The 25,251-nt window shown below is 43.8% G+C and overlaps 1 protein-coding gene across 1 annotated transcript in view; it reads left to right on the top strand.

The window, feature by feature from the left end:
* Positions 1-25,251, top strand: part of ZC3H3 (zinc finger CCCH-type containing 3) — a 154,340-nt gene that overhangs the window by 106,611 nt on the left and 22,478 nt on the right. The window contains exons 6-9 of the mRNA XM_085221772.1: positions 8,478-8,562; positions 10,701-10,859; positions 12,609-12,678; positions 17,213-17,344. Coding sequence (XP_085077898.1) covers positions 8,478-8,562; positions 10,701-10,859; positions 12,609-12,678; positions 17,213-17,344 — 446 coding nt within the window. The remainder of the gene's footprint in view (positions 1-8,477; positions 8,563-10,700; positions 10,860-12,608; positions 12,679-17,212; positions 17,345-25,251) is intronic.

Here is a 25,251-nt window from a genome sequence, read left to right as displayed (position 1 = left end):
CAAAGCCAGGAGGGTCACTCTGCAGATAACTATGAAGCAGGCAGTTTGATGTGGTTACTGGCTTTACGTTTAGCTTCAATTAAATGTATGTTTTAGCTCCTCTGGTACTTGACACCTCAAGTGCAGATCTCAGGCAGGATCAGATTTCTAATTCTTTCTGAAGTGTTGGTTGTTTTGTTTTTTTCAAGTTTCTACCTGGATTGAATGTTTTTGTTCCCTATATTTGCAATCCTTGGGAAAAGTTAAAGTGGGAAAGGCAAAGCCAATGGTTTCATGGTGTTTTTCTTTGTTGGAATGATGGAGACCTCAGAGATGAGTGAGTTCGTGAATGATGCTATAAAGGCAATTTAATGTCAAAGTCACTAAAAGCAATTGTAACAAATAGTGGAAATGGCTTGAAAAAAATGCAGTGCCTTTTAATGGAAGTGAGACCATTGTAGCCCATAGGGAAGAACCATCTTGAGTATGGATCTGAGATTGAGGACCACCCCAAGCACTGATTCAATGCAGCAGACTTTTATTAGAGCAGCAGAAAGTGAGCAAAACTTTCAAGACATGGCCATGGAAAGTGTCAGATGGAGCAGATCTAGCTTTAGGGGACAGATTTCAGGACAGAAAAGCAAAAAAAAACAGGCATCTGCCATTGTAGCAGGGAGGGCTTTTGAAGGATGAAGATTTTGAAGAAGCACATTGGTTGGGTTGAATGTAATGTCTCTGTTGGATGTTTTTCAAGGACAGTTCAAGTTATTGGGTTTTTTTCAAGAACTCTTTTTTGTGTAAGACTCAGATGTACTGGTTTTGCCTTACAGCATGGAGTTGGCCATGACTCCAGCTGCTGCTTAATTTCCAGTTGATACATTGAATGGTTTAATATAGGTGCTGGGAGATACTTAAATCATTCTTTCTGCTGCTGTTTGAAGCTCTGATGTTTTCCTGGCAACTTTTCCCAGACGCACATCTTGCATATCCCATATTTATAATTCTTGTTCCAGACCTTATTTTCATTCATCCTAATGCATGAAGGTTTTAAAATTCATTTAACCACTGGAAAACAGCAAATTCATGCTTAGTGAACTTAAAAAAAGGCTGATGGATTCATCCTTGTCCATAAATATCCAGTGCTGGACTGGGACCATGCAGAGAAACACAGCCCAGTGTGCAATTTTTGGGAGAGCCAAAGGGATGACGAGAGGATATTGTGCAAAACTTTTCCTCTTTTTAATCTCCAGTGTGTGTTGGGGTAGCAGAGAGATGGGAAGTGCTCATGACAGTTTAATAGCCCGGGATTTACTTAACGATGGGTTATAATTCTGCTGTTCACCTGAATTTATTGGGTTGGTATTTTGTCTCTCTGTGCCCTGACTACAATCAGAAATGCAAAGATCTATTTTTCACTTTGCGGAAATGTTAGGAAATGTGGCAGCAGGACAGTGTGGAAAGTGTTTGATGCATTGCAATTAGATGTGGCTTTAATTAAGCAAATGCAATAAGCTGGTTGAGCAAACCTTTTCTTCATTTCTTACTACAATTGCTGCGTTATTCGGACGCTTGAGAAATTTCCATGAAATTGGGGAAAGAAGCAATAGGTTCTGGCAACACAGCATTTCAAAAATAAATTTGAAAGAGGAAATAAAATAAAAAAAAAAGGTATGAAATTGAAAGCAGCAGGAACAAAATTAAGGTTTGACATTGTCCAGAAAGCAGCCCTGACCCCAATCTAGGCACAAGCGGTGCAGGTAGAGCTATTGCAGCCCACAATGTGGGCTCACTGCAATTTAAGCAACATCCAAAGCTGCTTCTTGCAAGGAAATCTTCCCTTTGCAACTTTGGATACTCAGGAAAACCTGCAGTTCATGCCCAGACATTCCCATCATTGCATCATGCCAAACCAGTCTCCAGTAGCTTGTTCACCCCTCTGTGGCCTCAATTGTCCTGTCTTCATTCTGTGTTGGGATGGGATGGTTGAGGAGCCCAACCTAAGATGTGAGAACAGCTCAAGTTGGATTACTGCTATACTGTGCTGATTTTTATGTTGTTTGGATAGGGTCTCTCAGTCCTTCAAGCTCAGTCCCTTGTTTCTGAGATTACTCATTTCCTTTATCCCTTCGGATTCAATCCCTTGGTTCTGGGATCGCTCGGTCCCTTGGGCCCTTTTGAGCTCAGTTGCTTGGCTTTGGGTTTGCTCAATCCCCTCTTCTCTTCCAAGCTCAGTCTCTTGGTTCCGGAGTTGCTCAATTCCTCGGTCCCTTCAAACTCAATCCCTTGGGTTCAGAATTACTCAAACCCTTTATCCCTTTTAACTCAGTCTCTTGGGTTTGGTAATCCTCAATCTCTTGTTCCCTTTTGAGCTCAATTAGATTTTCCAATCCCTTGGAATTTCTCTATTCCATGTTGCTGTTAAGATCAGTCTGCTGGGTTTGGGATTTGTCCCCTTGAAGCTTGATCCTTTGGTCTTGAGATTAATTAATCTCTCAGCCCCTTTTGAGTTCAGTCACTTGGCTTTGGATTTGCTCAATCCCTTGGCTCCTTCAAGCTCAACCCTCAAGTTTGGGATTGCTCAGCTCCTTTTGAACTCGATCCTTTCATTTTGAGACTGTTCAATCTCTTGGTTCATTTTTGTTCAAATCCTCAAGTTTGGAGTTGTTCAATTCTCAGCTTCTCTTGAGCTCAATCCCTTGATTTTAGGATTACTCAACCATTTAGTGCCGGGACCCTTTTAGCTTCATCACCTCAGTTTTAGGATTTCTCAATCCCTTGGTGCCTTTGAGCTCAACCTCTTGGGTTTGTGACCTGCTCTCCTTGAGGAGCACCATTGGATCCAGGGTGTGCAGAGCATGGTAGATGCTCCATGCTCCTTGCAAGCATCCACAGAGCTGATTTTGCAACAGCATTGAAACCAGAGCATGCATTGTAAATTGAGCATGCTTTGCTAATAACAAAACTGTGAGTGCCTGAAGCAGGGACATGCATTTTCCTGTTCAAAGCTGGGATGCAGTCAGGCAGGAAAGCATGAAAAGCTGCTTTAAAAGCCCTTGTTTTGTTGTTAACTTCCAGAAAGTGAGGGCTTCTGCTGTCTGGTGAGTAAAATAAATTACCCCCAGCAGCTGCTAGTGCTGATCATCTGAAACAGTGGAAGCCACTTAAATGAATAATAATTAAAGAAATAAATTTCCTGAGTGCCAGCCTCGAAACTTTTTGTTCAGCAATAAAGGCAGGAGAGCCCCACAAAATGAATGGCCACCTCTATCAGAAGTAGACTGCCCGTGCCACAGAAGGCAAAGCACAGTTATAACATGACCTATTAAAGGAGATGGCATGGTTGAAAAGAGCCTTTTTTCTTAGTGCCAGTGCGTGAAGTGGGTTGAGCAGAAACAAGCTGCAATGGTGCAGGTGTCCAGCAAGGCTAAATAATGGGATGGTGGTGCAAAACCCCATGGCAGTGATTGCTGAGCTGGGGCAACATCCGACACTTAGAATGAAGCCCATTTCTCTCCTTGTGTGAGATTTAGATTTGGGGTTGTTGTAATTGGCTTAGAGGTCCCATTGTCTCAAGGGGATTTACCTGATGCCCTAACGTTATGCTCACGAGCATAATTACTCCACTGTACTGCTTGGTCCCAGTGCATCCCCTTGTCTCCTGCTCTTTCACTGTGCTCTAGAAGCAATAGAATCCTGCCTAAATAATTAGGAGTATAATTAACCACACTGCAATGTTTGCAGTTGATTTGCATATAAAGGGAAATCTTAGGTGGCATTCTCAGGAAGCGTTAAGAAGTCCTGGGGTGGTGGGGAGTTGCACGGAGATGTTGAAGCTGAATGAAAGCATCCCACATCCCACCATGGGAAGCACCCAAGAATGGTGGATCCACCCAAAAATGGATGGATACCAAATGGCATCCTGGGCTCCATCAGAAGAGGGGTGACCAGCAGGGACAGGGAGGTGATTGTCCCCCTCTACTCTGCTCTTGTGAAGCCCCATCTGCAGTACTCTGTCCAGTTCTGGAGCCACCAATACAAGAAAGACAGAGAGCTGTTGGAGAGGGTCCAGAGGAGAGCCACAAAGATGATCAGGGGACTGGAACATCTCCCCTATGAAGACAGGCTGAGGGAGCTGGGCTTGTTCAGCCTGGAGAAAAGAAAGCTGCGGGGTGACCTCATTGCAGCCTTTCAGTACCTAAAGGGAGCCTACAAACAGGAGGGGAATCAACTGTTTGAGAGGGTAGATAACAGCAGGACAAGGGGAAATGGTATGAAGTTGAGGGAGGGAAGATTTATGTTGGATGTCAGGGGAAGTTCTTTACAAAGAGAGTGGTGAGGTGCTGGAATAGGCTGCCCAGAGAGGTTGTGGATGCCCCATCCCTGGAGGTGTTCAAGGGCAGATTGGATGAGGCCCTGGGCAACCTGGTCTAGTAAGATCAGGCAGGGGGGTTGGAGCTTCATGATCCTTGAGGTCCCTTCCAACCCTGGCCATTCTGTGATTCTGTGATATGGTTTGTATGGTTTACCAAGGTGGTTTGCCAGTGGAGGTGTCTGCCAGCCTTTCCTTGGAGGAAAGGGACCAGGTACCAGAGGAAGATACCCATCTCATCCTACAATCTACGAGGAAAACCATCTGGGTTAATGTGTGGGTGCTGTCACAGGGGTACAGCCTCCAACCTCTTCAATGGAGAACCCCATTGGTATGATCACCTTGCACCATTTTGTTCCAAGAGCAAAGTTCAGAGTGAGTTGTGTCTTCCGAGAGACCTCCGGAGCCAGGCTATTGTGCTGTGGATTCAAACACAGTTGGAAAAAAAAAAAATAAAAAAGAAAGAGTTAGGCGATAGCCCCCGTCATTAATCATAGCTGTAATCATGCATTTAATGAACATGACAGCTCCGTTCCCTCTGGAGCGACGCGCCGAGGCTCACGGCTGGGTGAGGTACAACAATCACTTCTCAGCTCTCCGAGAGCCAGCGTCAGGTTGGGATGATGCATGAAGAGAAACAACCCCGTTTGCACGGGCTGTGGCTTTCCTTACAGATGATGCTCTTCGACCTGACTCAATCGTTAAGGAAAAAAAAAAAAAAAGGAAGAGAGAAAAACACCTGTCCCTTATGCAGGATATAAAATATCAAGCCTGACGCCGGCGTGCTGTGTGTAATCAGTTAAAAAGCCCTTAATGTGCAGTTCTTTGATGCTCACCCAGCAGCTTTTTTTTTTTTTTTTTTTTTTTTTTTTTTGTATTTCTTCTTCTTTTTTTTTTTTTTTCCCTGTGCACTCTTATTTAAATATCTGCAGCAATGGAAATTCTGCCTTTAGCGTAAGGATGTATGGTTTGCTGTCCTGCTCCAGAAGCACTTTGTCCCAGTATTGGTACTCTCCCAGCGTGCTTAATCACTCTCTTGGAAAATTCAGTTGGGTTGCATGTGGAGGAAGGGCCAAGTGAGGCTCTCCAGGGTCAGAGTCAAGCTTAGGGGCACTCAGCATTATGTTTCATAGAATCACAGAATCGCTAAGGTTGGAAAAGACCTCCAAAATCATCTAGTCCAACCATCAATCCATCCCCAGTAAGCCCAGTAAACCATGTCCCTCATGTTTCATTGAGTCTCGAGCCCTATGGGCTTGCACATGAGCACATTTCAGCTCCTATTTTTTAATTTAATCCCTTTCCATTCCTCGGTATCATTTCTCATCCCCATAGGGCATAGGTGCCTTTGGAGAGCTCAACACTCCACCGTGCATCTGTCTTGCTCTGACCTTCATCACTTATTCCTTTGAGGTTTGCAGAGAATCACTTGTATTTTAGAGTGGTAACACATTGGAATAGGCTACCAATGGAAGTGATGGAGTCACCGTCCCTGGAAATGTTTAAGAGCTGAGGATATGTGGCACTTGGAGACGTGGTTTAGTGAGCATGGTGGGATGGGTTGGGGTTGGACTTAGAGGTCTTTCCCAACCTTAATGATTCTGTTATTCTATTATTCCGTTTAACCTTTTTTTTTTTTTTTTTTTTTTTTTTTTTGCATGATGGAAAAGTCTCTAAAACCGGTGTTGTGCTGCAGCTCCATAAATCCCAATAGACAGAAGAGAGAAATGAGGCTTTGCCTCTTTCCAGGCTGCTGCATGTTAAAAACCACATAATTACAGAGCTCTGAACCACGTGGCCGATGGGCTGTCTCCTCCTGGGTAAATATTTAGGCAGTTCTCTATTAGTTGGACGAATATTTCCACTCAGAGTAATTAGAGAGCAAGGAGGAAGTGTTCCTTTGCCAGCTGCCAGGCTGCTGGATGTGGTCGACGGGTGCTTCCGTGCTGCATTTTGCAACGAATGGGAGTGATTCTCCTGCATTGAAACTGCTTGGAGGCTGCGAATTAATTCCCAGTAGGAATCTGTAAAGGGTGATATGCATCCAGTGTGGCACACATTCCATCCTCCCAACATTTTCAAATGGTTTTAGGTTATATATAACAACGTTTCTTCTTGCCAGAAGATGAAAGCTGAGAAAAAAATCCAACCAGCCATTCAGCCATGTTTGTAGTATGGGTATATACCCATTTAAAACCAGCTGAAGGAGACTGTTGCACCCTTTATTTATTTATCTATTTATTTATTTAGCAGTTCCTCTTCTCTGGCAAAGGATGTGGTTGTCAAGCTGCTTTAACTAAAAGGATGGCACATGAGCACTGAAAGACGCTCGTACCCCAGAGTCTGCTTTTATGCCCAGGTATTAAATATTTAGAGAGATTGTCTGCTGCCCTGGGGAGCCCACTCTTGGGATAGTTTGTCCTGCTGAGCTTGCTTTCAAGTGCTTTAAAAATAATTGCAGAGGACTGAGAGATGCTCTAACCTTACCCTAATGATGGGCTTTAATTTGGATCTCTCCCTGCATTGTTTGGGAGGTCAGCTTTGCTTGAGCATGATGGCCTCATCACCTTTCCCTTGGGGAAGCAGAATCCGAGCCAAAAGCCAAAAAAATGAACATCCTCCAAAAAAGTTCTTTTGCCTTACCCATCTGGTGAACTTCTATGATGGAGTGACTGCATCAGTGAACAAAGGGAAGGCAACTACTGTCATCTACCTGAACTTGTGTAAGGCTTTCAACATGATCCCATACCACATCCTTAACTCTAAATTCAAGATATACGGTTTTGAAGGGTAAACTGTTCGTTGGATAAGGAGTTGATTGGATAGTTGCAGCCATAGGATTGTTGTCAGTCTCTATGTCCAGGAGGAGGCCAGTCACGAGTGGTTTTCCCCAGGGGTCCATCTTGACACCAGTGCTCTTCAACATCTGTATCAATGACATCGACAGTTGAGTGCACTCTCAGCAACTTTACTGATGACACCAAGTTGAGTGGTGCAGTTGACACAATAGAAGGGAGAGACACCATTCAGAGGGATCTGGACAGACTCAAAAACTGGGCACATGAGAATCTAATGAAGGTTAACAAGGGCAATTGCAAAGTATTGCACTTGGGTTGAGGCAATTCCAGATATATATGTACAAACTGGGAGAAGAACTCATTGAGAGCAGAGCTGCAGAGAAAGACTTGGGGATCCTGATGGCCAAAAAGCTGGGCAGACTGCCCAGAAAAAGTGTGGATGTCCCAACCCTGGAGGTGTTCGAGGCCAGGCTGGATGTGGCCTTGGCAGCCTGATCGGGTGGGTGACAACCCTGGTTGGAACTGGATTGTCATTAAGGTCCCTTCTAACCCAACCATTCTCTGGTTCTATGGTACTATGATCTTTAAGGTCCCTTCCAACCCAAGCAGTCTATGGTTCTGTGATCTTTAAGATCCCCTTCGACCCAACCATTCTGTGAGTCTATGAAATGCCCCTGTAATACTCAGTGATCTTGCACCAAGCTTGAACACACCTTGCAACATCTGCTGCGCCCAAAGATTTTTGCTCATGTCCTGCAAGCTCTCGATGCCTCCCATCTCCAGGCACAGGCCACCAGCATCACACTTGCTCTCTGCATTTGCAAAAGGAACAGATGGGGTTTTGCAGCCATTGGCAGCCAGAGTGACAGCTCGAGTGCCGGGACTGCATGCTGCTGCACTATCAAATTCCACTCACTCACTCCCCAGCACACCCGGGATGGCAGGTGAGTGACTGAAGCACGCTGCTACCACCTGGAAATGCCTTTTATTTTCAATTCAGTCTTTCCTACGGCACTCAAGGATAATTTAATTGCATGCATGCACGGACTGAAGTCAGCCACTGGGTTTCCCTGAGCTGCTGCAACCTCAAATTTTGCTTGTCAGCCAATGCATACGTGTGAATTTCCCAGGAGCAGTTTCCCAGCACCGAGAAAAGGATCCCTGCAGCATTCAGAGACCTTTTTTTGCAGGGCTTATCCTCGTTGCAAAGCTTGCAAAGAGCATACTCATCCAAGCAATAATATACCAAAGGCCACATGAATCCTGCAGAATTTTGTGATTCTGAGCAAATGGTCATGAATGTGTCTGTGTTTCTTCCTGTTTTCCAACAGCACGATTGAGCTGCACGCCCAGCAGTCCTGGCTTCTCTCCATTTGGCTGCCTGAACCGATCAGCCACGAGCCGATACATTGCAAGGTCTGTACCCACAGTGTGATTGGTGCTCAGGATGGTGTATGAAGCATGTGATGGAGCTATTTCATTGGCTCTTAGTTTGGTGAAGCATGGTGCACCCCCATTCTCAGTTGTAAACTTAGCAGGAAGACGCTGGCTGCTGCTCTGAAAGTTTCTCTTGAGAGGGTTTGAAAGGTCAGCAATGGATATCAACACATTTAAGAATTCAAATCCTTCTCTAGCCCTCTCTGAAAGTCCCCTTTTACAACAACTCTATTGTTCTCGAGGGCAGCAGTGTCACTGCCATCTGTAGAGCAGCAGTTTCTATTTTTTTCCCCCATGACTCAATAAATTACGTCCTAATACAACCCAGCAAACTTGCAGGTTTTCCTTCTCTGCTGAGTACCCAACCAGTGCTGCTGCTCCTGCAAACTGGGAACCAAGCATGTGGCAACTGGGAAGCACCACGGGTGGGAAAACGACAGCACATTACCACTGCTTAACACCCTGCTGCCTTTCTTATTGCCTTCCTTCTATGCTACAGATGTGCCACGTATCATTGCGTCCTTAAGTATGAGCATTTGCAGACAAGCTCCTCTTAATTGTAGTAGACTAAAATTTATTCCCAAAGTATCTTGGTTCCAGATGTCTGTAGGCAGACTTGGTGCCAGATTTTAGCTATGTTTTATTATAACTCATCTCTAATACCACCTGATTTAAAATCTGCCACCAGTTAATTGGTGGTAAGGTCCGTCCTGCAAATAAGTGTGCTTAATGTGCTGTCCAAATATCTCACAAAGAGTGTTGACTGTAGGAGAGCCCTTTTTCCATATCGTTATTTCAGCAAATAAGTGCTTCTTCACTTCCTTCTGGTCCCATACAGTCCTATAGTTGATGGGTAATCACTTCTTCAACTGCAAGCTCATGGAAAACGTGTGCTAAACAACTTCTGATATCCTTAAGTAACTTCTAGTGATACCAGGTACTTAATTTTTTTCTGATATTTGGTGTTACCTTGCAGCCAGCATAGGTGAGGACTTTTTCTGCCTCACTGTGTTCCTGTAAGCTTCAGGGAAGCTCTTTGTATGCTCACAGTGTCATTGAAGATGATCCTGGTCATGGAGAAGCCTGTGAAGGGCTCTTAATAGGCTCTTGTACCAAAAGGTCTCTTGTGCCATATCCCAGAGAAGGTTTGGTGTGTGTTCTCTGTACCATGCCATTAAATAGTCCCAGAGGACAAAAACCCTACTTCTCTTCTCCTGAGTGAGCAAATCAGCTCCTGTCTTTTGCTTAGCTATCCTATGGTCCAGGCCCAACTTGGTGACCTTTTACTGGACTCACTGTGTAGGACTGAGAATCCCAGATTGGACCTTATATGCTACTGAGGTGTTTCAGGCACCATAATAATTCTAATAGAGGGGGTAGATCCCCTCCCTCATCCTCCTCATCCTCCTGGCTGTGTTCACAGCCCAGCATGTGGCTGGCATCATGACCTCTCATGTGAGGAGAGGCTGAGGGCACTGTCTATTTTGGAAAGGAAGCTGAGGGGTGACCTTATTGCTCCCTACAGCTTTTATGAGAAAGTGGAGAGGGAGGTGTTGATCTCTTCTCTGCAACAGTAGGATACATGAGAATGGCACAAAGCTGCTCCAGGTGGGGTTACTTGAGGTAACATTTCTTTACCATGGAGGTGGACAAACACTGGGACAGGCTTTCCAGGATGTCTGGCTAACTACTGGGTGCCTTCTTTTTCCCCAGAGTTCCCAGGTATTCTGCAGAAGTGCTTTCCAGTATAGGCTGGAAAAGACCCTTAAAGATCATCTAGTCCAACACTTCTACCATCTTTCACTGGATCGGATTGCTCAAAACATGGCACTACTTTATCCCAATGCAGACATTTGCTGGAAAATTAGCCTAATCTTCTAGATTTTTACAGATTCATGCTAAAGTTGTCAAAAAAAAACCAAAAAACAAACAAACAAAAAAAGCCCAGAAGGACCTAAAAGCTTATGGCCCAGTGCAGATTTTCTGAATATTTAATTCTCTCTTCAAAGTGCAGCTTGGTCTTTTCTGTGATTTTGGATACTATTGAACCATTTTCTGTGTGTCATTGTGTGATATTGTTGTACTGAAGTTGGAAACATCCATCTTGCCCTGTTTAGCCGTGCTGTTCAGCGGAGTTTGGCCATCATCCGTCAAGCCAAACAGAAGAAAGAGAAGAAGAAGGAATACTGCATGTACTACAACCGCTTCGGCAAGTGCAATCGTGGGGAGAACTGCCCCTACATCCATGATCCAGAGAAGGTGGCTGTCTGCACCAGGTATGGATGGATGCAGTAATTATATGCTATGACCCATTGTTGGGCCATCAGTTGGCTCTGGTGCTTGTGTGCGTGACATTCTGCAGGGAAACTCCCAATTAAAGAGATAGAAAAACATGAGAACTGCTGCATGAAAAATGCTTCCTCAACTGGCTGCTTCTCTGCTAGGCAAGGTACCTCCTTGTCCATAGGTCGTGAGAAGGAAAGGTTAATAGTTCCCTAATCACCTTCTAGGCATCATTTATAACTCTATGTTATAGAGATCCAGACTTGCCAGACAGGAGAATCCTGATCTATTTAATCTCTTCTGGTAATTTCTTTTTCTGAAATTACATGACATTTCATACCTACTCATGATAATTAAACATCGCACAACCAGAATACATGCTTCAGTTGTTTGTGTGACCTATGGGAACTGTTTTAATACTTTATGTCTTGGAAGTGGATACCACCACTAATACACTTATGCTCTTACGATACTTATGACACCTAAAAAGATAAAAGATTGAAGTAACACTTACTGTTTTTTATCTTAAGAATTTGTAATAAGATCCAGTCAACATTTGTTAAATGTAATTAGAAGAATAATTCTTAGCATCAGTTACCACTGTCAATTTGAGAATGCCATCACAGTTTGCAAGGTAGAATTTGAAACTAAAATATTTAGCCAGCCTCCAAAAAGACCATTCCATCTACTCCATGCAACAAGTTTGAATCCCTCATCCTGCAATGCCACACAGCTAAGAGGCCTAGTAATTTATTATGGGAGAACTGATTAATGTTGCCAGTTCATTATACCTGCCCAACAGTTGATTAAACTATATTATTAGTCGTTTAAAAAGCGTGGAAAAGCCAACTCTGCTGATGAACTCTTTGAGTAATTTCTTCTTAAAATTGCTGCTGCACGAGAAATCATTTGTGGGTTGCACAACGCTCGATGGGAGACCATATAGGAAGGAAAGGCGATTTTTGCCTTCATTTTTTTTAAGCTGATTTCACTTGCTTGCACTCAGTTTCTCATAATACAATCCTATTCTATATTTTTTTTCTCATGATCTTTTATTTTTCTCAGTCTGTGTTTGTTTTAGGTTGTCCTTTTTTAAGAAGCTATGCTGTAGTTGTAAAGATCTGCAAATCCAGCTGCCACCAATCAACGGTTTTTACATCGTTCCCATATTGTTCATAACAATCTGATAGTGATAGGACAATGGAGAATGGTTTTAAACTAAAAGAAGGGAGATCTAGATTAGATATTAGGAAGAAATTCTTAGAGAATGGTTAAACCCTGGCATTGATTGCCCTGAGAAGCTGTGATTTCCCCATCCTGGAGATACTCAAGGCTAGGATGAATGGGTTTGGGGCAACCTGATCTTGTGAGTGGCAACCAGCCCATGGCAGGGGTTGGGACTGGATAGGCTATAAGATCCCTTCCAACCCTACGATTTTATGCCTCTGTGATCTTTGAGTTCCCTTCCAGCCCAACAATTCTATGACTCTATAATCTGTAAGATCCATTCCAACCCAAGTCATTCTATGATTCTATGATCTGTAAGAATCCTTCCACCCAAACCATTTTATGGTTCTATGAAGGACTTTTCCAACACAAGCCATTCTGTGATTCGATGATTCTGTGACTTAAGGCATATTACAGCAGTTTTATGTGTCAGACAAGAGATTCGGTGTTGAAAAATGGCTTTTTTTTTTTAACCTATTCTCACACCCACCCCTCTCCCTCTGGTCTCTTGGTAGGTTTCTCCGTGGCACGTGCAAGAAGACAGATGGGAAGTGTCCATTCTCCCACAAAGTTTCCAAGGACAAGGTCTGTATGGCTTCCTAACAAGTTTGCTGTAGCTTTATTAACAAACTGACCTACAGAGGTGTTTATGATGGCTGTAGGGAAGCCTGTGTTATAGAGTGCTTCAAATAGAGTTCGTTTGTAGTTTGCTTGCCAAGCTGCTTGGGCTCGTTACAGGGTCAGGGCTTATAATGGGAGCAGAGTGTACTGCTTAAACCAGCGTGGTGAATCAGTAGATTAATGTGTTAAGCAGTGGATTGGAAACCAGAACACCTGGGGCTACTGGAAGTATCAGTGACATGTGTTGGGTTAAGGAGCACTTAAACTCCCGTAATCACAGAGTAAGTGCATGGGAGCAGTGTTTACAGCATCTAATCCTTAGTTACCTGTGCAGAATCACCCTTATTCCAAATCACCCCACGCTAGGGGTAGACAAGGACAATGTCACAGCCTCTAGGAGCTTTTGGGCATACGTTCACCTCTCAGTAAAAGCTAGGCAGTGAAACTATTGGGCAGAATGGCTTTTGATTTCATCATTGCTTTTATCTTGCTTGGAATATTTGTGAATTTGCCCTTGTAGCACCTTCTTCACTCTCTTCCATTTGAGCATCACTGGAAAAGGAGGGTGCATCATTGCCTTTGGACATACAATTTTCTTGTCTCCTTTTCCTCCCTCGTAGTTTTCTCGTCTCTTTTTCCTCTCCTCTCTGCATACAGCACGTTCGTTGTCACCAAGGAGCTCATAAGTTATGCTGGTGGTGAGCAGAGTCGCTCCGAGCGAGACACAAAGCACCATATGTTTTTTACATGTCTCTTTCTTCAGAGTCACTTAATCATGAGTATATAAAATAGAGAAGATAGACTGGGGACAGATGTACTCCATGACTCATGGCATGACAAAGAGCAATGGAGATGAGGACTGATAGAAGGAAGAAGGACTGTTTGAAGTTGTTTTTTTCCTTATAATGTAAAGACAGGCTTCAGAAATAAAGAAACGAGAAAGAAGAAATGTTTGCAAAGGGTCTTGCTGTTTGTGTGGCTGTTGATATATCCAGAATCACTATAATTGACAGAAATTTGGAGTAGACATTGGGATAGGATGACTTTAAAAGGTGCTGCTAATTTCTTTACATTGAAATAATTAATGTACAAGCACTGCTGGCAGCACTCAACCCATTACCAGTACCTCTGAGCTGGAGGACTGGTACCGCATGGGATGATCATCTTCCATTCATACCAGTTAGTTAAGTGCTCCTGCATATTTTAGCAAGTTTTGGAGCCTGATGTTGATCCCATACTAATCCACACCTCATAAAATACTCAGCCTCCATCTATACCAATGAGTTCATGGGTCCCGGGTATTTCGGCACACATTGGATTCTGGCGTTGATCCCAAGCCAGACTTCATGGGATGCTCAGCTTTCATCTATACCAATGAGTTAAGTAGTCTTGGATATTTCAGCAGGCAATGAAAGCTGGTGTTAGTCCCATAGTGGCCCAGAACCCATGGAGTGCTCAGCTTCTATCTGTACCAGTGCATTAAGTGGTTCTGGGTGTATCAGCAGATTTTGATCCCAGGGCAAAAACATGCATGAAATTTGGGACTTAGAAATATCCATATGAATCCCACAAGGTCCTGAAGCATCATCTAATCCCAGGCTGAGTGGTTACAGCGTAGGAAGCAAGCAGGTGACAGCCTCCAATTCAACCCTAAAACAAATCTGGTTGGAGGAGGTGTTTGTAGCCATGCAGATCATGCTCTGTAAGGAAGGAGGATTATTTTTTGCAGGATTAGGCACCCTGGAGTGGTTCAGAGGTCTCCACTTGCCCTGTGCTTGTCATCAGCACCGTCTGGAAAAGAGAAACAAGCTCCTCTGAGGAACTGGAGCCTGCTCACAGTGATTTATGGCCACGGGGAGCCAGCTGCCCAAAGCAAGAGGCGACTCCACTATTGAGCTCCTGTAACTCCCTGTTAACCCGGGTGATTACAGGCAGAGGTGGTGATTCCCTCATTTATCAACTGGGGAGGAAGACAGGTGAAGTTGTTCAGCAGAGGAAGGCAGTGTTTTCCCCATGTGCAGGTTTTGCTGGGTGAATTGTTGGGTTCAGGATGAATGAGTGGCTTACTTTCAGCTATTTGAGTTGGGGTTTTCCCTTGTTATCTATTTTATTATTTGTTATCTATCATCTATTTTAATATCTATTATATATTTTAATATTTCTTATCTGTTATTTGCAGTTAATAATGACTATGGTGCTTAATGGCAAAGAGATGTCGATCGAGAGCACTGTCCAAGGTTCTGCTGATGGCACCGTTAGTTCTCAGTGTCATGTTAGGGTTTGGGGAGCACCTGGACGTTCAGGGTGCCATCTGGGATTGTCATCACAAGTCCACTTTGGTAGGAAGTCAGCAGAATGGTCCAGGAAAAGGAACAGGACTTTATTGGGGCTAAAGCTGTTGGTTTAGGAGCAAAAGCAGCTGCACTCAACCTGGAGCATCCCATGCATCAGTTTCCCCATTGAAAAGTCACAGAACTATAAAATGGGGGAAATCCCCTTTATACACAGAGGCTGTTGATTCAGCTGTGAGCAAGCAGATACCTTTTCCACATCCCAAACAGCCAAATCCTGTTTCCAGCTGCAGTCCTGCTCCAAGGATGCTCTCTGCTGGATACCCCAGGGCAAAGCACTCATTCATATGGTCACTATGCCTGAGAGATAGCTTCAGAAGCAAATCTGCCTCTGCAAGCAGTGGAAAAATTATAGGGAGCCTACCTGGGGGATAGGGGAAAGTGGAGTTAATGGGGTTTTCACCCTATAGGGGACGCTGGGCAGAGCTGATTCCTCTTCTGTGCAACGGGGCAGAGCCTCCAGCATGTCGCTGTGATTTAGAGGAACCCATAAATCTGAATGAATGGGTTTGTGACTGAAGGTTAGCAAGAGGCTAGGACTCCGGCAGCCGCCCGCTGCTGCTACAACAGCTTTTCCCCTTGAGGAACTTGAAAAGAATCAGCATTTTTCTCCCTAATAGAGCTTCAAAACTCTGTTGTGAGCAATTTGGAAATTCACGTTGAGTTTCGGGTTCATTAGCTGCTGGCTCCAAAGCGTGTACATAGTCAAAGCTGTCTAATATGGACGCACCGCACCAGTGCCTTGAATTAATGTTATTGTTATTTGTGTGGACGTAGTGGGGTGCAAACAAGGTTAATTGAAATGAGAGTGCTGCTTCCTCTTGATAATGGCTCAGGCTTGACAGCTAGGAGGAGTTTATTTTTGTATAAGAGCTGGCTTTATTATCCCTTTTTATTAGAGCTAATTTGGGCTCTATATCAAAAACTACATTAAGGGAATCATTTACGGTCACACCACCACCAACAAAAAAGATAGCCCTAGAGCCCTGTCCTTTATGTTAATGTCTGCAGTTAAAAGACAATTAAAAATAAACTCTTCTCTCTTAAAGCACCCTTTGTTTTCTTTCCCCTCTGCTCCCCCCTCCCTCTGTTTCTCCCTTTCTCTTTGCCTCAAATGAGCCAATTTAGTTAAAACCCTAAACGTGCCCTTCAGGGAAAGGGACTTTTCTGCGCACGCTTATTGCAGAAGGGTAAGTATTGGTTTGGGGACGCTTGAAGCAGCAGCACTGGGATGAGCAGAGGGATCAATAGTGCACTGAGCAGTAAGTAAATGTTGCATTTAGGGGATGGGACAGCATTGAGGGGATGGGACAGCATTTAGGTTACAAACCGATCACATTGCAAAGCTGCTTCTAGGGTTGGGAAGTTACTTTGAGTTAAGGATGGTGACATATTGCTGCAGATTGGTAATTTGTTTTTAATTATAACAGCTGGAAGAAGGTGAAGTTTGCAGTTTGAGGTGGTGGGTGAACGCTCTCTTGCTGTTTGTCATAGTAATGCTGAAACTGGGGAGCAGCAAGTGTACTGGGACAGCTCAGCTCCTCCTCCCCCTCTCCTGAAGCATTCTTCCTCCAGCTCCAGTCCTCCTGTAGCTCTAGGAGTGCTGGGCTATTGCTTGCATGTGATACAGCCCCCCCTACAAATAATGCACTTTTCCGCCTTGTTAAGTTGTGGGATTACCTTCATGCTGCTGGAAAACCCACATAAGAGAGAGGAAAACCATGATGGGAAACAGTATTTTGGATGGGGCAAGCCCTCTGCTTCTGCTGCTGCGTCATCTCTTGCAATGATGTTTGCTTCCCTTTCCTCCAAGGTTATTTGGGAGCTTTGCAAGGAAAACAAATCCACCCCATGCCACTGACAACCCCATCTCTTTGCTATGCTGAGTTTTGTAAAGGCAGTTTTGTGCTTTCCAGTAATCGTCCTGTAGGATGCTATGACAGCAAGACCACGTCATGTCATGGAGCAGTGCTGTGAGAACCTAACAGAAGAACTAAAAATACCCCTGGCATCAGTGTTTGGCAAAAGGCACAGATTTATTTTACGTGTGTCACTGTTTTATTTCAGTTCTGGGCATTGGAACGGTTCCTAATAGCCATGAGTATGGGGGTTTCTCAACCTCTGCTTCTCATCCTTTCCTCTTTCAGATGCCAGTGTGCTCCTACTTCTTGAAGGGGATCTGCAACAACAGCAACTGCCCCTACAGCCACGTCTATGTGTCCAGGAAGGCAGAAGTGTGCCAGGATTTTCTCAAAGGCTATTGCCCTATGGGAGAAAAGGTAAAAAAAAAAAAAAAAAAAGGCAACCATTCTCTCTCTGCCTGCAGTGATGGATTTGGGTTTTTTTTTGCTAAAATAGGCAGAGGGCACTGTGCTGGTGAGCCACCAGCTGTTTTTCATGCGAGCTATAGCACCAAAGGGAGCCATAGAGCTGGAAGCTGCTGAACACCTGGATGCGTTTCCAAAGGTTTATGGGCAAAGTGGCTTTGTTTCCTTACAGGCATGGAAAAAAAAAAGAAAAAGGAAACAAATGAAAGAGGTTGCAGCTCGTGATCATGTGCTGGTCTTGTGCATCCCTGTGCAGATAGCACCAGCCCCAGGCACTGCTCAGTTAAATAGATGAAAAGCAAAAGGAGAGCAGTCTGAGCTCTGTTTTTTGCAGAACTTAATGTTTATTTGCAGTCATGCTGACTTCGTGGTGGGTTAAAACTGAGCATGAGCTCCTGGGGCTGTTTTAGCAGCAGCTGCAGCACCCTTCCTGTTGTAGCCAACATCATTTGAGCCTCCAGATGTGTTCCTGGAAGGGGATTGCCTGGAATCTGGCTCCCATCCCCATGGTTGATTTGTAAGGTGTCATAATTGGGAAGAGGCAGACAGGAAATTTGCCAACAGGCTGAATGAGCGAACAGAAGTAGACTCTGAGATTTATGGAGATCATAGAATCATTAAAGTTGGAAAAGAAAAGTCCATCTAGTCCAAACATCCACCTGCCACCAATATTGCTCACTAAACCATGTTCCTCAGTGCCACGTCTCCACATTTATTGAGCACTTCCAGGGGTGGTGAATCTACCATTTCCTTAGGCAGCCTGACCACTCTTTTGGAGAAAAGTTTTTCCTGATGTCAAGTCTGAACCTTCCTGCACCATATGAACACAGCACTGATAAAGCTGGAGGATAACAGCCATTCTCTTCCCTCTGGGACATAGGCTTTTAACCTCGAGAATGCGTTTGCTTTACATGGAAGAAAACATGAAAATAATATCTTGAGTTGGTTCAGCCTCTTCCATGAGTCAATGGGACAAGACACAGCAAGCAACTCCCCAAGCTGGAGCTGTTGGGTACCACATCCAAAACACTTCAGACACTTCTGGAGTTTTGCAAACACTGCTTTAATTCAGCTCTTCAACAGAAAAAAAAAAAAAAAGAAGAAGAAGAAAAAAAAAACTGAGCCACTAATGAAACAATAATTTTGTTTACGTAAAGTCTGCCAGATCGCAGGGCACCATCCCAAAAACGCCCCAGCGGGCCTATAGAGCAATATTATTTTATTGCATTTAATAGTTATGCATGAAGAAGTGGCTGCCTAAGCACTGTTTTGCAGAGTGGCTGCTCCTACAGCTTTCTGAATCCCATGTGTTTTGAACTGCTGTTCACTGAAATTGTTGGGATATGGGTGGGATGCTTGGATCTGGGCTCTCCTTCTCTCCATCCCAGGAGCTGTTCTTGATGGAGACACTGGAAGATCTCAGCAACATTTCTGGGAGCAGATGAGAGTTGAAAAGCCAAGGGAAAGCAATGATGCTTGAAGGCTGGCTCTCAGGAGATGCCCAAAATGGAGCTTTGCACAAAGGGAAAGATGGTGAAGCCATGACATGTTTGGGTGGATGAATATGGGAAAAGCTGTAGGTGCTTGGAGGACGTCATGTAAAGCCTCCATATAGAATCACAGAATCATTAAGGTTGGAAAAGGCCTCTGAGATCATCACGTCCAACTGTCAGCCTATCGCCTCCATATCCAGTTATGAAATCATGAGTCCGCTGTCTACCTACCACCAGTATTTCCCACTAAACCATATCCGTCACTGCTACATCTACATGTTTCTTGAGTTGTCCCTTCACCAAAACACAACCAAGTGCCTTCATCAAGGCAAACCCGTCCCTTCCAGACAGAAGAAGTGGCTATAGGGCAAAAAAAAGCAAACAGGAGGAAGAAAAGCCAAAAATAAGGATTGTAAGAAACTCAGAACATCAGCAAGAATGGAGGGAAATCCTAATAAATTAGTCTTTGGCTAATTACTTTTTTGCGTCGGTGTGTGGAGGGGTCTGCATGTAGGATAAACATCTCTTCTAAAGAAAAACATAGCTGTCCTGCAGCACTAGCTGCACAGGCAGCGTCCCTACAATTATTTTAAAGTATTCCAATTTAAATGAAAATATAAAAGAGATATTTAGAATATTTATTCTATTAGTAAAAGTGCTTACTGCGTCACTTTTGGAGTGTCAGAAAAGCATTCTCCTACAGATGATGGATAGCAGCCTGTAATTATATATGGGGAGAAATTGCTGAGCGGGCCATATTTAACTGGGGAGGAGAAATAGCAGCTTGGGCCATTAAGGGTTAATTTTATTCTCTAAATAATATCAAAAGTGCTGAGTCCGTTCTTTTGCTCAAAGTAGAAAGTCCTCAAATGGACCCCGGAGAATTTCTAATATTCTACTGAATCAAGTAAAAATGTTAACCTTGCTTCATAAAACGATGCCTTGTTAAAGATGCGCAGTCCCTTTTCTTTTGAATAATTTAGGCCGGGAGTAAATCTCCTCTTGTTCTGCCTTGCTGTTGTCCGAGAAGTGTTGAGAGCTATCTGCCCGCAGCCTGAGCACTCAGTAGAGCATCCTCTGAGGATAAACTCCAAGGGAAGGACATCTGGGAATTATGAGTTGAGGTCTGCTTGGGTTTGGCAGCGCATTGCGTTGGGTTCTTCTCCCTGCTGTGTTTTTCTCCCTGTGCTGTTCTTTATCAGACCTTCATAAAAAATACCATAAATTATTCACAGTTGATGGCATGTCATTGGCAGTGTCACATCTTGAGTGTTTTCTAGAATTTTTTGCAGGATGCTCAGGTCAACATGATTGGGCTTTGACAATCCCTTGGGTTCTGACTCCGACTGTGTACATTTTTCATACAAATGGTGCCAGTCTTGTTCTGTGGACCTGACCCAATCTACCTTCATCAGAATCATAAAATCACGGAACGGTTTGGGTTGCATGAGACCACAGAAGATCATATAGCTCCAATCTCTCTGCTGTGGGCAGGGTTGCCAACCGTTGAGTTGGACTCAGTGATCTTTATAAGTCCCTTCCAACTTGGAGTATTCTATGGTTCTGTGATTCTAAATCAGACACTGGGTCAGCTTGCCCAGAGCTCTATCCAACCTGGTCTTGAACACCTCCAGAGTAAGTGAGAAAGCTTCAGTTTTGAATTTCCAAATCCTTGTTTTAGGGACATAGACTGTAAACAGATCCCTCGCCCTTGGGGACAGAGGACAGCTCCTGTAGGAGCACGTGGCTGCATCCTTCATTAAGTGAGTGTTATACTCAATTATTTTCAGAAGGGAGTTCATAGCAAAGTTAGAATTTCAATTTTCAGCATCCTCACTCATTCCTGGGTTGTGTGTTGGGATGCTATGAGGAATCTGCTTAGAGTGATGCCACCCATGGATGTCTGACTGCTGCATTGCCCTGAGCTCTCTCACCTTCTCCAGCCCCACAAAATGTCCTGTTGGGTGAAGCTGATCACCCCCTGGCCAGGGGAACACCAAAAGGGAAATGAAGAGGGGGGGAAGGAGAAATGAGGTCACTTGAAGGTGTTCCTCAGGGTTTTCCGTTGACAATACTTTTTTTTAGAGTTTGTTCTCTTTCTGTATTAGCTGTTAAAATGAGTTGTCCTGTTTTAACTAGTTGCTCTAGGGCAAAGACTCCTCTGTTCCCCCATCTCTCCTTCCATTGGGTTTCTTTTGCCTGTGTTTGGGGCATGAGTTCATGGAGGAGAATGGGATGACACTAGTGGGTGCAAGGCATTATAGCATGTCCCCAGGGACAAGGGACAAGCAAAGGGACGTGTCCATGGTGGTGAAACCTGCAGAATCCTCCTGTCCCCATAGGCAGCCACACTGGAGAGCTATCCGTTGAAAGGCTGCCATGGGATTGGATGTAATTGAACATTGGATGAGTTGTGCTTAGTCTGATGGGTGCAAGGTGATCCAAGAGGTGGTTTCTCTGCCAAGCTACTTTCCTGGCTGTGCCCAAATGTGGCTTCCAACATAATACACAGTACTAAGGGTGTTGACATACATAGAATCATAGAATCATTGAATATTCCAACTTGGAAGGGACCCATAAAGATCATAGATTCATTAAGATTGGAAAGACCACTAAGACCATCTTAGTCCAAGCATCAATCCATCACCAAGTCCAACTCCTGGCTCTACACAGAACCACCCAAAAATCAGACTATGCATTGCTGCTTTAATATTTAATTTTTGGTAATTTAATATTTAATTGCATGGCTTTGAGCATGCACCTAGGATTACATACAGCAAGTTCTTGCCTTAGGACTGGAGATGTCCCTGTAGAGCAGGTAACTTGCAATTTGCTTTGCAGATGCAAACTTCGTTTTATTGGGGAATAAATTGTGTTTGGAAGAATGGGGCTCAGACAGGTTTTGGTGCAGCACCAGTGTTTCCTAGCAGAGTGTCACAGCAAAGGCAAGCGAATCAGCCTGGCCCCCTCTAACTGCTGCATCTGTAAAATTGTTTGGTATTAAATAAGCTTTTCCCCCATGGTGTACATTAGCGAACGTGCTACATTAAATACCTATCTTCATATTGTTTCCATCAGCTGCTTGGAAGCCTGTGGGTAGATTGTTCCCCCATGGGAACTGTTAAGCAGTGAGGCACTGTGAGATTAAACAACAGTGAAAACACACAGGGAAATTGTAAAGGGATAAATCAGGGGGAAGCGGGGCTCTGCCAAGGGATGCTCATCACTGAGCCGTGCTGGGACTGCCCAGCTGTCCCCGAGCGTAGAATCATAGAATCAATTATTAAGGTTGGAAAGGCCACAGTGACAGCAGTGACAGCTGCTTGTTTTTCTACAGAAAACTCCAATTCAGGGACTTTTTCTTTGCCAACAATTTGTTCTCGTTTTTCTCGTCTTGTGATGCATCACATTGGTTCTTTTCTCCTTTTCTGGTGGAAGTTTAACAGGTTCCCACTGTAAAGCTTTTTCATTTCACGTATCCGATGCATTCAATTTAACACATTCTTAATCTTTAGGAAAAGCCTCACTTTTGGAATCAGCTACCAGTTACATGTCTTTAGGACTTATTTCTTAATTATCCTTTGCTCAGTTTGTGATGGAGAGCAATTTTTTTTTCAGAGATCAGATGTTTGTTGGTATTTTGCGGTATCCCTTCACCCTTCTTTGGTTCTATGATGGAACGTGGGTTGTTGAATGTCTTCTGGCTGTGGAAATCCCAAAGACTGAGACCTCTCTTTCATCTCATCTTTTCCAAACCAGTCATGATTGTATTTGGGAGAGGTTTGGGATGTGCTGGGGGTTGCAAAGGAAAGTGCTCTGATTTTGAGAGCAGGAGAGCTTCCTCCCAGCCTTCCTCTTTCCATCCATATATGCTGGCATTGACATTGACTGTATTCAGGGGCTCTGTTTCCAGATCACTTTTGGGTGGGAAATTAGTGCCTATGGGACTTCAGCATTGCATCCTTGAGTGAAAGAAGGTTTGCTCATCTCTTGAAGGCCCTTCAAATACCCTATGAGACCTCATGCAGCTGCTTCACATGTGGATTATTTGCCCAACGCTGTCAGTTTGAGACAGACTAAGTTGTGGGTTTTTTTTTAAACAGGTTTCAATTTCAGATGATTTTTCTTTCAAATTGCCCTGCTGCTGATGCCTGGAGAGAAGCAGCCACGGCAGGAGCAGATTTCCAGGCTCGAAGCACTCATCTCCAAACCCCGTGATGCTGTTATGCTGAATTAAACCCAATCAAGCTGAGAAGCTCCTCCATGCCCAGCTACCAGGGGGGCTATTTGAAGTGCAAGAAACCTTAATATAAAACCTCTGTGCTCAGCGTGAGCATGGGGAGGGGTATGGGGAAGGCTAAGCTTTGAGCCTTCCCAAATTTTCTCTTTGTTGGCCGTACCTCCATCTTATTTCTTTTATGATCCTATCACAGCTGCTTCCAATTTCCAATCCCCTTTCATTCAGAGAGAGCTTGCAGCAGTGGGTAGGGAAGAGCAGGATTTCAAACATGCATATGTGACCATACCTGGACAGAGGGAAAGGGTGATGCAATTCATGGACCTCTCACCATGGCATAGGGCTGCACAGGAGCCACCTGGAGGTGATGTTCATTAAAACTGCAAATGAATGAAACAGATTAGCTGGTCAAAGGATAGGGAGGAAATAGAATCATAGAATCATTATCATTAAGGTTGGAAGAGACCACCTAAGATCGTCCAGTTCAACCATGAATTCATCAAACCATGAAGGGAATGACTTCCATTGTTCAGCTGGTCAGGGACATCTCCCTTTTTTCTTCCATTTGGATCAAATCTTTAAGGACTACCAAAGGAAGAATAGGTTTTCTGAGCCTCCCTCATTCTGCACTGAATATAAAACTCACTTGGGCTCTTATTAGTAGAATCAAACCTCAAACATTATTCACCTGCAATCAAGAAAGCTGGATATTTAGGGATCTGCACATTGTTTCTTCTTAAGAGCTGATCCACCTACAACAGGAGAATGATGAGAAGGCGTCACATTATCGCATCTGGAAAACCTCATTTTCTTTTGCTCTTAGGGGAAATAACCATGTAAGTTTATCTGTCCTGCATGCAACTGTTTTGGACTCAGATGGTAGAAACATCAAGTCTTATATATGGATATGCTTTTTACATGTATGAGGCAAATCGTGGGACATTTTGCCCTGTTTCCACTTCATGTGGGATATACAAGGGAGTCAGGGGTGGTTTTAGAGGTTACAAGCTCTGTCTAGGCTTTTTCATGTAAATCAAGGGCTAGGCATTGATTTTCCTAAAATTATAGAATATCCTGAGTTGGAAGGGAGCCTTGAGTATCATTGAGTCCAACTCCTGGTTTTGAGTTTTCACAGCATGAATTTCAAACTACAAAGTGCCCACATCATATCCAAGAGCCTTTGGACTACTGCCCTCCTTGAAGCTCTTGGATCATTCTTTCTTCATTCTCACTGGTGGTGTGTTTCTGATTTTCCTCCATGTCTCAGCCATTTTTACCTCCCTCACCTTCATTTTTATCTAGATGATTTCAAATCTGGTCACCAGGAGTGATATATTGGGCATATATATAGACAGTAGCCACGTACCCACCTGTTCCAGCTGCAGGTTCATGATGTGCCAAGTAGACTTTTACCTTCCTGCCAGATTTTTGGTTCCTTCAGGCATGCCCACACAGCACCAGAGTGAGATAACTCCAGTTCCATCTTTGGGATAATGCAGAAGATTTCCAGCTTACCTTATCCTACCATTTAGAATTAGCTGATGGGTAGCCTTTGATTGCTCTTTTATAGTTCACTGCAGTTGTATGATAATCATCTACAAAGGCAACTTCATTTTATTTATCTTTAATTTTGGCTTTGGTTGACAGATGTTTTCTGTGTGTTACAGTTGCCCATTTAATTTGTTTGTTTTTCTCTTATTTCGTATAATGTGTAGCAGAAATCTGAAATCAGTCAACCAAGTGATTAGTAAGTAAATTCTTTATTGAAAGAAGCAAAAGTAGTCAAACTTAGTGATGATCTTGAATATGTTTGTTCTTAAGATCACAGATCATGAAAAAATAAATGGGTAATGGCAAGCTCACATCTACTGGAACTGTGGAGTAAGACCTTGTCTTAGGACTCAACCAATAGACCAAATGTTGGCAGTTGGACTGGATGATTTTGGAGATCTTTTCCTACTGTAATGATTCTATGATTCTTTGAGTGGGCGTGGTGATGAAGGGTCAACATTTGGATTTGATGATCTTGGAGGTATTTTGCAACCTCAGTGATTCTATGATAAATCTATTCTGGTATGAGGTGCCCAATTGTGTCAGCTGGGAGAAGGGACTTGACTGTACATTGTTGT

This window comes from Meleagris gallopavo, chromosome 3 (genome assembly GCF_905368555.1).
Source record: "Meleagris gallopavo chromosome 3, MGAL_WU_HG_1.1, whole genome shotgun sequence".
NCBI classification, from domain to species: domain Eukaryota; kingdom Metazoa; phylum Chordata; class Aves; order Galliformes; family Phasianidae; genus Meleagris; species Meleagris gallopavo.
This window is presented reverse-complemented; position numbering and strand designations above follow the sequence as displayed.